The sequence below is a fragment of the Rhinoderma darwinii genome, chromosome 3 (genome assembly GCF_050947455.1).
Source record: "Rhinoderma darwinii isolate aRhiDar2 chromosome 3, aRhiDar2.hap1, whole genome shotgun sequence".
Taxonomy (NCBI): Eukaryota; Metazoa; Chordata; class Amphibia; order Anura; family Rhinodermatidae; genus Rhinoderma; species Rhinoderma darwinii.
The window spans coordinates 250,454,187-250,467,553 of NC_134689.1; the positions used below are offsets into that span (position 1 = coordinate 250,454,187).

At 39.0% G+C, this 13,367-nt stretch overlaps 1 protein-coding gene across 6 annotated transcripts in view; it reads left to right on the plus strand.

The window, feature by feature from the left end:
* VPS13C (vacuolar protein sorting 13 homolog C) overlaps window positions 1–13,367 on the plus strand; it is a 396,337-nt gene that overhangs the window by 307,254 nt on the left and 75,716 nt on the right. For all 6 annotated transcript variants that reach the window (XM_075857708.1, XM_075857702.1, XM_075857703.1 and 3 more), the window contains 2 exons: window positions 486–607; window positions 1,584–1,881. In XM_075857708.1, coding sequence (XP_075713823.1) covers window positions 486–607; window positions 1,584–1,881 — 420 coding nt within the window. The remainder of the gene's footprint in view (window positions 1–485; window positions 608–1,583; window positions 1,882–13,367) is intronic.

A 13,367-nucleotide genomic window follows, 5' to 3' on the forward strand; every position in this document is an offset into this window, starting at 1 on the left:
CCCCTTCTGCAGTCACTGATACATCTTTTGTTTTATCTCACAGAGTTTGTAATACCTGCCCTGACTGCAGATTCTTATATGCTCTCATACCTCTGTACACTCTGATAGCCTGTGTGATCTCCCTTTGCTTCAAACTCTGCTACGTGTACACAGCAACCTGCTCTGCTGTGTACAAAATGTCAGGACATTTTTAGTAATGAAAACTGTTTAGAAAGTTGCTTGATTTTGCATTTAGGAAGCAAGTGCACAAGAAAAGAAAATCCTTGCAAAGTTTAATATTGCCTTTAATTTAGAGAAAAAATATATATGTATGACTAATGTGGGCTCATCTGCTGCTCTTTGTTGACTTGATATTCACGCCATTTTAAAAAAAGATAGTAAAGCAACAAGGGAGTTACTTTATAGCAGCATGGTGTAAAAAAAACATTCATTATTTAACTGACTTATCCTCATCATTATAGCCAAGATTTGTTTAATAATTTCAGATCAAAAATCATTTCTCCGTTCCGTTCACTGTATATAAGTTTGTGGCAAATCCCAAGTTACTAGAGTCAATTGGAGTCTGTAAACCAGATGAAGAGTTCCATGTTCCCCTACATTCATACAGGTATATTTCAGATTAAGTATACTTTACAACCTATGGTAGAATTGTGAAGCCTCACTTAGTGAGAGAATAATATGTCGTAATACACCAGTGGTTTGAAATGGCATCTTTTTCTAAATCATCTATATTAACAGTCAAAGGAGAACACTACTCCTTCTGTTATTACATATTTATTTGAGACATATAAACGATCGTTTGACTGCTGGGAGTTGATGGCTCAAAAAGTGAATTTTTTATGTCTTTTTTTTTTTTTTTCTTTTCCCAAGAGGATATTTAAAGGGAATTTGTCACCATTAAAATAAAAAAAAATTAAAAAAGCATAGTGTGGGACTGTGTGAGGGTCATTACACAGTCCCAGACATAGAACGTCTGTCCCGAAAAGAATCAACCGCATGGTTTTTCAGGCCAGAGGGTGCTATAATTATCATGCTGAGCAAGACTTTGACATTCACTGTTTCATATGCATTATGGCAATTGCAATAATTTACCACAGCAGACAGTAGTTAAGAGGTTTATAAAACCACAGAAGGTTTTTTTTTCCAGACGCCTTGACTTAAATCGGGAAAACCACAGCTCTAAAATTAACACAATCACGTTTTTTAGAAGTGGTACCATAAGAATATTAACGTTTTCTATGAAAGGTTAGGAACAATTAACTGTTTTAGTAAAATCTCAACTCCAGCAAAAAGACATAACAGAACCTTAGGAGACACTTTTTTGCACATTTTGTCTGCACTTTTCGGGCTTAAAAAGAGACAGCACATCATGCGCTGTAATATCCTTTTGTGGAACTATCATGAAATGGCTTTATTATTCAATAATGATGTGTTCTGCAGATTACCGAAATTGGCAGGAAAGCGCAAACTGTAGGCTGAGAAATTCTGCACGGAGTCTGTTGTTCTATGTTCTTTGTCATTTTATGTTTTTTGGGGGCCGTTTTTTTTTTCAATTTGATTTTTTTTTTCTTCTGTATTTATAGGTGTCAACTATTCTTGAAACCAGTGGGTGCACTAGCTGGGCAGTTCAAAGAGTCCACAACATATATTATGTGGAAAGAAATGCTGCACAGGGGGAGTGAAGTTCAATGCACCCTACAATGTCCATCCACGGAGATCAACTTTCTGCCTCTTATTGTGAATTGCACAGCCGTGCCTGATGAAATCAATTTTATCACCAGTAATGGGGAAAAAGACTGGGACCCAGCTTACATTATCCATCTCTACCCCTCACTGACCATTAAAAATCTTTTACCCTACTCACTGCGATACCTGCTTGAGGTAACAGGCTAGAAATTACAAAATTATTTGTGATAACTACAGATTGCTGCCAAGATATTACTCCACAATACCAAGTTAATTTGTGTTATTACTCTAGGACCTTCTTATATTAATTGCGTTTATTTTTAAATAGTTGCAAAATACAGTACAGTACAGAGTTTTTTGCAGGCAGAAAATTCTGCCTCAAAATTGCTTCAGGAATTTTGAGGCAGAGTTTGCCCTGTCTGCTCGCTCTTTGCTGCCGCGTTTGTCAGCCGCAGCCATTGAGCGCCGTGGGCAAAAACTGCTGCGAAGAACGCTTTCTCTGCCTCCCACTGATTTCAATGGGAGGTCAGAGACGGAACCGTGGGAAGAAAGAGCATGTCTCTTTTTTTCCGGCAAGCGTTTTTGACGCTCACAGGGAAAAAATCCTCCGCCTCCCATTGAAATCGATGGGAGGCGAGTTCGGAAATTTTATGGCACAGTTTCCGCATCAAAAGTTTGAAGCAGTTGTGGAAAAATGCTGCAACGTAAGAATGCTTCCAAAAATCTAGAAGGGTTAGTAGTTTTTTTTTTTTTTATCAATTAACAAAATACAAAGTGAATGAACAGAAGAGAAAGCTAAATCAAATCAATATTTGGTATGACCCCTCTTTGCCTTCAAAACAACAACAATACTTCTGGGTACAATTACACTGTTTTTGAAAGAACTCGGCACGGAGGTTGTAGCAAAACATTTTTGAGAACCAACCACAAAACTTCTGTGGATGTTGGCTTCCTCAAATCCTTCTGTCTCTTCATGTAATCCCAGACAGACTCGATGTTGAGATCAGGGCTCTGTGGGGGCCATATCATCACTTCCAGGGCTCCTTGTTCTTCTTTACACTGACTGAAGATAGTTCTTAATGACATTGGCTGTATGTTTGGGGTCGTTGTCCTGCTGCAGAATAAATTTGAAATCAATATGACGCCTCCTTGATAGTATTGCATGATCAATAAGTATCTGCCTGTATTTCTCAGCATTGAGAACACCATTAATCCTGACCAAATCCACAACTCACTTTGCTAACATGCAGCCCCAAACGTGCAAGTATCTTCTACCATGCATCACTGCTGCATGGAGACACTCGTTATTGCATGGCTCTCCAGCCCTTCGGCGAACAAACTATTTTCTGTTACAGCCAAATTATTCACATTTTGACTCGTCAGTCCAGAGCACCTGCTTCCATTGTTCTGAACCCCAGTTGTTATGTTTTCATTCATAGTTGAGTCGCTTGGCTTTGTTTCCACATCGAAAGTATGGCTTTTCCCCCATCACCCTATGACAGCACCCATGGAGAGACCGCCTCCTCCTGGACATGAAACCATGATGGGGGTGTTCCCTCCTTTTAAATTAATTCTAGTTCCTGTATCCTGTCCTTTGCACAAAGGCAGGGACGATACAAGATTCAAGCAAAGGCAGACTGCAGGAGCCCAGCCTGTATGTGAGTGGCTCATAGGTGACCTGTCGGCATTAGGGTATGTGCACACGACCTCTTTTCAGATGTAATGGAGGCGTTTTACGCCTGAAAAGACGGCTCCAATACGTCGGCAAACATCTGCTTGCAATGGGTCTTACGATGTTCTGTGCAGACGAGCTGTCATTTTACGCGTCGCTGTCAAAATACGGCGCGTAAAATGGCGGCTCGTCAAAAGAAGTGCCGGATACTTCTTGGGATGTTTTTGGAGCCGTTTTCTCATAGACTCTATTGAAAACCGCTCCAAAAACGGCTGTAAAAAAACGCAGCGAAAGCACCGCAAAAAAACGCGAGTTGCTCAAAAAACGGCTGAACATCAGGAGCCGTTTTCCCTTGAAAACAGCTCCGTATTTTCAGACGTATTTTGTTAATCGCGTGAACATACTCTTAGTCTCCACTAGGAAGCGTCGGGAATAGCTTGATTCCACCTCTTCAACTCATTTGTCAGTGGGCGCTACGTGCCTCCCTCCTGCTGTGTACGGGGCCATTGGGTGCTTCTCTGGTACTGGAATACAGTGTCTTGATGTCCGGGGGCCTTGTGTGCAGCTTGGTACCTCTACAGGCCATGCCTGTATGTTCGCCAGCGCTTTAGGCTTCTGGCCAGGGGAGCCGGAGGGAGATGCAACTGGAAGTGACGTGGGTTTCCTGTAGCTGGTGGGGAGATGACGCTCGTTGTCGGGGCCAAAAGTGCGCGGAGTCTTTAGTGCGCGCTCTTTGAAAGGGGCCCAGCCAGTTGTAGGAGAGCTCTGTCTTGGAAGGATCCTGCAGCTCTCCAGCTTCCTAGTGTTTGGAGGTGGAAGCTTCACAGCATGCCGAATCCAGTGACACTGGAACGGCTGCTGGATCGGTATACACTGGTGGGGTAAGAGGGGTTGTTACCGGTAGTTTTTCCTGCTTTTTACTGTAGAATATTCTTGTTTTTAGGGCTCTAAGGACCCAGGGAAAAGCTCAACTTAAAAACAGAATGGGGAATTTGCAAGAAAAAGCTCCCCACGGCCTATGTTAAAAACCTGTTGGATTCGATTTTAAAGGATGAGGGCCCATCTCTGTTCAGGAGTATAAAAAGCCTTGTCAAAACTGAAGTTAAGAATTCCATTAAGGCTTTAAGTAAGAAATGCCCGGGCACTTCATCTGGTTGATCTAGGGCAGTCTCCTATTCCAGTGTGGAAACTTGGAAGAAAAAATTGCTCCTCTGAACGGGCGCTCAGGTGTGAATTTGAACTAGTATTTTCACAAAATCGTTGGTGTTTGATACAACGATTTTATTCAATATGCTATTAAAACAAATAAAAATTCAGTTGCTGCAACGCGTTTCAACCACGCGCTGTGGTCTTCATCAGGCATATAAATTTTACTAAAATACATCATCTTATATACTCTTATCATGTCATTCACTTCCAGGTTAAACGGTCAAGGTGAAGGTTCATTATGGGCTTTTCAACACAGGTGCGTGTTTGGTTTTTTCTCCTTCTCACTCCTATTTGCTCTTAATTGCTGTTTCTATAATTTTCTATTTTGAACTATCTATCTTCTATCAAATCATAGATATTTTTTAGGTTTTTTGTGAGAAAAGATTGATTTTTTAGATATATATGTTTGTTTGCAGAGAACTGTATGCTTCAAGAGTCACCGTCCATGCGCTCTCGCCGCTCACAGACAATGTGAGTAATGTTTGTCTATTCAATAGTTAATATTTATTCTTTCTAGTTATTTTAATGCTGTCCTTTTTTTTTTTTAAAAGAGATAACCATATTCCTATAAAACTATAAAAAATGCTTCTAAATTTATTGCTGTTCATATGAATCTTTTAATTTTTCAATTGTCGGGAGCCGGCACTCTTGTTTTTTGTATTTAATTTAAATGGAGATACTCCCATTGTGAAACAGTGGTTATTATTTGTTCTTTGTAGCTGTATTAGATTCAGTTCAATCCTATTATTTTGAATACAAATTTAATTGTATTGTAATAGGCCGTTCTTCCAGCTATATTATTATTCATTCTTGTTCGCTAATTCTTTATTTGTGATAATGCATTTACCCAAATCTACAAAAAGAAAAGAAAGATCAGAGGATGCAGAGGGGGGAAAAAACGAAACACACAAAAAAAGCAGGGAGGATTAAAAGACAACCCGCAAGGATCTATGGAAACAGAGTATACATGAGAAATCTTGCAATGTTTTTAATTTATCACAATATATACTTAAAGAGGCTCTGTCACCAGATTTTGCAACCCCTATCTGCTATTGCAGCAGATAGGCGCTGCAATGTAGATTACAGTAACGTTTTTATTTTTAAAAAACGAGCATTTTTCGTCAAGTTATGACCATTTTTGTAGTTATGCAAATGAGGCTTGCAAAAGTCCAAGTGGGTGTGTTTAAAAGTAAAAGTCCAAGTGGGCGTGTATTATGTGCGTACATCGGGGCGTGTTCTGCAGCAGCATCGGCGTTTGCAGGTAAGTCGATGTAGCTACTTACCTGCAAACGCTGATGCTGTTGCAGAATCAACTGTAGCCTCTGGTGCCGGTGTCCTCGCTCGTCTGACACGATGCAGGACCTGTGAGTGACGTCACAGCGTGATCTCTCGAGAACACGGCTGTGTCTGCACTGCCAGAAGCTGGGCGTTCTGAAGAGAAGTGGATGATACTTCTCTTCAGAGCGCCCAGCTAGTAAAAGTATTAAAAACGCCCCGATGTACGCACATAATACACGCCCACTTGGACTTTTACTTTTAAACACACCCACTTGGACTTTTGCAAGCCTCATTTGCATAACTACAAAAATGGTCATAACTTGGCCAAAAATGCTCGTTTTTTTTAAAATAAAAACGTCACTGTAATCTACATTGCAGCGCCTATCTGCTGCAATAGCAGATAGGGGTTGCAAAATCTGGTGACAGAGCCTCTTTAAAAAAGGAGAAATAGATTTACTTTCTAAAGGCTTGTCATTTTGTCCCACACAACAAGCTGATGAGTTTCAACTTTTTTTAGGTTTAAATAATTTTATTAGAAAACTCACGCTGCAACGTCACTTTTCGATTGAAACAGGGAAATCCAAACATGGAAAAAGATATTAGTGTAGAAGACCCATGTACACATCTTCAAGTAAATGGAAAATCGAGTTTTTACCCACTGCATCATAAGGGTAACTTTTTAGAAACTTTTTATATATTAGTGTCAAATGATTTGAAAATAATCAATAAGAAAAAAAGCACACCCAGTCAATGCAATCTGAATAAGGGAGAGAAAAAATCACTCCAGGACCTTCAAAATAACAAAAGCATTGTAATAAGATCGGCGGATAAGGGAGGAGGAATTGTAATACAGGATAGAGAAACTTATATCCAAGAAGCTGAGAGAATACTTTCCGATAAAAAATATTACGAAACAATAATATCTGATCCATCAGATCAATATGAAAAATAATTTTTACATTTAATAAAAATCAGCTTCGAAGAGGGTATTATAAATAAAAAAGAAAAATCATTCTTAACGATAGCAAACCCTGAAACACCCTTTTTTTATCATTTACCTAAGATTCATAAAAATAAAAAGAATCCTCCAGGAAGACCAATAATATCTGGTATTAATTCCCTGACAAGCCAGCTTTCACACTATATAGATTTACATTTGCAAAACCTAGTAACAAAATTACCATCTCATCTGAAAGACTCTACGAGTCTTATCAGAGAGTTACAAGGATACAGCTGGAATGAAAATTATGTTCTGATAACATTAGATGTCACTTCCCTATATTCGAACATCGATCATACCCTCGGATTAAAGGCCACAAAATTTTTTTAGAACTTGGAGGTATGCTCCCAAAAAAACAAAGTGATTTTTTATTGGAAGGATTACATTTTATTCTTACCCACAATATTTTTAAACATAATTCTAAATTATATAAACAGATAAGAGGCACAGCTATGGGGACAAGAGTTGCCCCAAGCTATGCCAATCTATTCATGGGGCATTTAGAATTAACTCATATAGAGAATAACCATATATATCGGAATAAAAATGCATATCAAAAAAATTTAGATACATCTCAAGAAGCATGCCTTGTAGAAAAAGTACATGTAGAACACAATAAGGATGTTTTAAAGAAAAAACACTCAAATAATTTTATTACAACATTTAACCAAGACCATAATATCATAAGAAATGCATTGCAAAAACATTGGAATGTACTTCTAAATGATCCAATTTTAAATAAAATCATCCCTATAAAACCAGGGATAACATTTCGTCGAGGGAGAACTATCAAAAATATATTAGCACCTAGTAGATTGAAGATGAAATCCCTCACCCCTACCCTAGATCATTATTATAAACCCGCAGGGATCCATAAATGTGGGAAAATAAATTGTTTATGCTGTCTTAATATTAACACAGGGAAAACTCAGGTTAAGTCAAACGTAACACAAGAAATATTCGAAATTGACACCTATATGAGCTGTGAAACCGACTATGTAATATACATGATTGAATGTGAGTGCGGGTTGCAATATGTTGGAAGAACAACCCAGACTTTAAGAAAAAGATTGAATGGTCACCGTTTTAACGCCAAAAACGGTTTCCTAAAACACAGCTTATCAAGGCATTTACTTTATAATCACTCATCTGATTTTTCTAAAATAAAAATCTCCCCAATCGAGCAAGTGAATTCCAAAATACACAATAGAATTCCTACCCTCAACAAAAGGGAGTCTTTCTGGATATTTAAATTTGGTACCTTGAGCCCAAACGGACTCAATGAAAAAATAGATCAAGGCTAGATTGAAAAATAGAAATGAACGGGGTGGAATTGCATAAAAAAATGAAAATAAAATTAATTTTATTTCTGAAAAAACCCTCTACTGTAATTCATGAAAAATATAGGCACTCTGGGCTTATCACAAATAAAGAATTAGCGAACAAGAATGAATAATAATAATATAGCTGGAAGAACGGCCTATTACAATACAATTAAATTTGTATCCAAAATAATAGGATTGAACTGAATCTAATACAGCTACAAAGAACAAATAATAACCACTGTTTCACAATGGAAGTATCTCCTTTTAAATTAAATACAAAAAACAAGAGTGCCGGCTCCCGACAATTGAAAAATTAAAAGATTCATATGAACAGCAATAAATGTAGAAGCATTTTTTATAGTTTTATAGGAATATGGTTATCTCTTTTAAAAAAAAAAAAAAGACAGCATTAAAATAACTAGAAAGAATAAATATGAACTATTGAATAGACAAACATTACTCACATTGTCTGTGAGCGGCGAGAGCGCATGGACGGTGACTCTTGAAGCATACAGTTCTCTGCACACAAACATATATATATATAAAAAATCAATCTTTTCTCACAAAAAACCTAAAAAATATCTATGATTTGATAGATGATAGTTCAAAATAGAAAATTATAGAAACCGCAATTAAGAGCAAATAGGAGTGAGAAGGAGAAAAAAACATACACGCACCTGTGTTGAAACGCCCATAATGAACCTTCACCTTGACAGTTTAACCTGGAAGTGAATCTAATAAAGCTACAAAGAACAAATAATAACCACTGTTTCACAATGGGAGTATCTCCTTTTAAATTAAATACAAAAAACAAGAGTGCCGGCTCCCGACAATTGAAAAATTAAAAGATTCATATGAACAGCAATAAATTTAGAAGCATTTTTTATAGTTTTATAGGAATATGGTTATCTCTTTTAAAAAAAAAAAAAGGACAGCATTAAAATAACTAGAAAGAATAAATATGAACTATTGAATAGACAAACATTACTCACATTGTCTGTGAGCGGCGAGAGCGCATGGACGGTGACTCTTGAAGCATACAGTTCTCTGCACACAAACATATATATATAAAAAATCAATCTTTTCTCACAAAAAACCTAAAAAATATCTATGATTTGATAGAAGATAGATAGTTCAAAATAGAAAATTATAGAAACAGCAATTAAGAGCAAATAGGAGTGAGAAGGAGAAAAAAACAAACACGCACCTGTGTTGAAATGCCCATAATGAACCTTCACCTTGACAGTTTAACCTGGAAGTGAATGACATGATAAGAGTATATAAGATGATGTATTTTAGTAAAATTTATATGCCTGATGAAGACCACAGTGCGTGGTTGAAACACGTTGCAGCAACTGAATTTTTATTTGTTTTAATAGCATATTGAATAACACCGACTATTTTGTGAAAATACTAGTTCAAATTCACACCTGAGCGCCCGTTCAGAGGAGCAATTTTTTCTTCCATGTTTGCATTACTTCTGAACCACGAGGAAACGAATTCCAGATATGAATTCATCCCATGCGGTTATGGCTCCTGAGGCAAGCACAGTGTGACCGAGTGCATACAAGCTACAAAGTCAAGTTGTGCTGGCGACACTGCACAACTAACCTAGGTGAGCTCTATTCATAGTAACATCTTGTTCAATATATATCAGAACGATATCACCTTAGAGGAGCGCCGTTTTCTCTTCTTTTTTCTCTTTTTCTCAAGAATCTATTCCAGTGTGGATGATGTTCAGTCAGGGGCCGAGGAAGAAGAGGGTATATTGGGTTCTGAACATGACTCCTCTTCAGAAAACCTCTTTTTCCGGCAGAAAATATAGATTTAATAGTCAAAGCAGTGAGGGCCATCATTGACTTAGAGGATTCTAAAGAGGCTAGGTCGGTACAGGAAATGTTCAAAGATTTAAGGCCCAGAAGGAGAAGTGTTCCCAATCCGCCCTAATCTCCAGGGAATGGAAAAAAACCCGAAGTTTTTATTCTACGATCAGTTAAAAGGAAGTATCCCTTTGAGGAAGAGGAGTCTTCTGCCTGGGATAGGGCTGCTAGAATTGACACCCCTATGGCAAAAATTTCAATAAGGGCTTCTCTACCCTTTGAGGATGCGAGTTCGCTAAGGGACTCTATGGATAAGAGAGCAGAGGCATACCTAAGAAAAAATTGGGAAGCTGCTACCTCAGCTTTCAAACTTACTATTGCAGCAACATGTTTAGCTAGATCCCTTAAAATCTGGGTTAGCCAGTTAGAAGCCCATTTTAAAAGTGGTACTCCCAGAGATCAGTTGCTGGCTTCATTACCTACCATAAGCAGTGCAGTTTACTTTGTTTCAGATGCGTCAGCTGAATCCTTACGCTTAAAGGGAAGAGCGACAGCATTGTCTAATTCAGCTCGTCGAGCTTTATGGCTCAAATGCTGAAAGGGTAATTCGGGATCTAAGTCAAAGCTTTGTGCCATACCCTGTCAGGGGAGTTATTTGGCCCAGCCCTACTTGAAAAAGCATCCGATAGAAAAAAGGGGTTCTCCTCAGATTCTTCCCTATAACATTTCAGAGCAATAAAAGGGAAAATTTCAAGCTGTGCAATAAGAACAAGAACTGGAAAGTTCCAAAAAGAGCAAAGGATTTATGTTCAATTCCCAGCCTGATTCCTGCAGAAAAAATTCCTGTAGAGGTTCTGTGGTGGGGCGTCTATTGCTGTTTTCCCACGAATGGCAGAAAATTTCAGCCAGTCCATGGATAAACTCCTTTATAAAAGAGGGATTAAACCAGATTTTCTTAAGTTTCCAGAGGAAAGATATGTTATTACAGACCTGCGTGCAGATCCAGAGAAGCAAAGGGCCCTTTCTGAAAAAAATCTACTCTCTGCTTTCCAAGGAAGTATTAATCCAGGTCCCTTCAGGAGAAAAAGGGAGAGGGCTCTACTCAACGTTGTTTCTGGTAAGAAAATCCAATGGCTCTTATCGCACCATTATAAATTTAAAGAAGCTGAATCTAAGCCTATCTTACTAGATGTTTCGCATGGAATCAATTACTAATCAATCTCTTTTCGGGATGTGTCATGGCCGCTCTGGATCTGTGCGACACATATTATCATGTGCCCATCCAGTCACTTCCAGATATTCCTAAAAGTGGCAGTATTTATGGAGAACACTCTTCGTCACCTATAGTTCAGGGCTCTCCCCTTTGGACTTTCACCAGCCCCAAGAGTATGGTGAGTAGTAGCAGAGATGATGGCCCATATTCGAGAAAAAGACATTGTGATAATACTTTATCTGGACGATTTTATGCTGGTGTCAGATCGGATTCTGCTTCAGCAAATAAAAATAGTAGAGATATTCTCTTCAAGCTTGACTGGAAATTGAACGAGGAAAAATCAAAGCTAGTTCCCTGTCGGCACTGCGTGTTTCTAGGGATAATGCTGCACTCTGCAACTCAAATGTCTTTCCTTCCCTGAAAAAAGCAAAGAGTGTGGTAATGAGGGTCAGGAAGGTCATACAGAAGAAGGTGCTTTCTTTTAAGAGAAGTGATGTCGGTTCTGGGATTACTAACAGCCTGTATCCCAGCGGTAGAATGGGCCCCGGTCCATTCAAGACACCTACGCATCAGATGCTATCAGAATGGGACAAGACACAGGGGTCCTTAGATCACAAGATAGTTTTGTCCATGCAGACGTTGCAATCCCTATCTTGGTTGGATCTGGGAAACCTAGGAAAGGGAATCCCTTTGAAGAGAGAGAATATCTTCAATCTGACAGACGCCAGCCAAAATGGTAGGGGAGCAAACGCAGACACTTTTCTTCTACAGGGCGTGTGGGATCTAGAAATCCGCAGTGGTAGCATAGGTAAACAGACAAGGGGGTACAAGAATCCCAAGTCTGTTATCCCTGTCTAAAGATATTCCAGTTAGCAGAATTCTCTCTCCGTTCACCTCAGGGGGATAGACAACCAGAAGGCAGATTTCCTCAGCGGTCATCATTTCAATCAGGGGGAATGGAGTCTGAATCAGAAAGTTTTCGCTCAGATTACAAATCTGTGGGGTGTCCCGGTAATAGATCTGTTTGCTTCTCGAGTAAATCGAAAGGTGGACAGTTTATTTTCCCTTTCTCCTCAGGATTTTCCAAGGGGGTTGGATGCTTTGTCCCAATTTAAAAAAAAAAAAAAGGCCTGTTGTATGCCTTTTCCCCGCTCAGGTTGATTCAGAGAACACTGAATAAGATCAGAGAGTAAAAGTAGACTGCAAAAGTAATTCTGTTTTCTCCTTTTAGGCCGAGAAGGGTCTGGTTTTCATGGCTACGAAAAATTTCAGTAGCGACCCCATTGGTTCTTCTGCAGGGTCAGACTCTCCTGTACTAGGGCCCAGTATGTCATCCAGAGGTATAAAGCCTGCACCTGACTGCATGGCTCTTGAAAGGCAGATTCTAGGGGAAAAAAGGCCTGCCTGATCAGGTTATCGACACTAGCCAGTAGAAAAAACGTCACCTCACAGATTTACCTTGGAACCTGGGGAACCTTCTGTAAATTCGGGGGTAAACCTGTCGATATCTTTGGAGGTCCGGATATCTCTTTAATTTTAGAATTTTTACAGGAGGGCTTAGATATAAATCTTAGTCCCAGCACATTGAGGGTCCAGGTTTCCATTCTTCGCATCCTATTTGAAGCTAGGATATCCGAGCACCCTTTGGCTCAAAGGTTCCTGAGGGCAGCCTGTAGACTGAGACCCTCTTTAAAAGTAAAATCCCCTCTTTGGGATCTCAATACTGGTTTATCGGCTCACTGATCCTCCTTTTGAGCCCATTAAAGAAATCTCTGATACGAATCTTTCCCTTAAGTTGGCTTTTCACCTGGCAAACAATTCACCTAGAATAGTGGGGGAGATCGGGACTTTTACAATAAATAGGCCATATATAACATTCTGGAGGATAGAGTTATCATTTCTCCTGATCAGTCCCTTCTCCCTAAAGTTGTCAGATTTTTATAGGTCTCAAGAAATAGGGTTCCTGTGCAAATCCCAAAAATAAGATAGAGGACAAATTTCACAACTTGGATGTTAGATGTTTATTGGAGTACCTTCAGGTTACTAGAGAATGGAGACAATCTTCCCAGCTACTTCTCCAGTTTCAGGGTCTGAATAAAGGGAAGGCAGCTTAATCAAAAACCTATAGCGGGGTGGATTAAGCAGTCCATTTCCATCTTCGGGT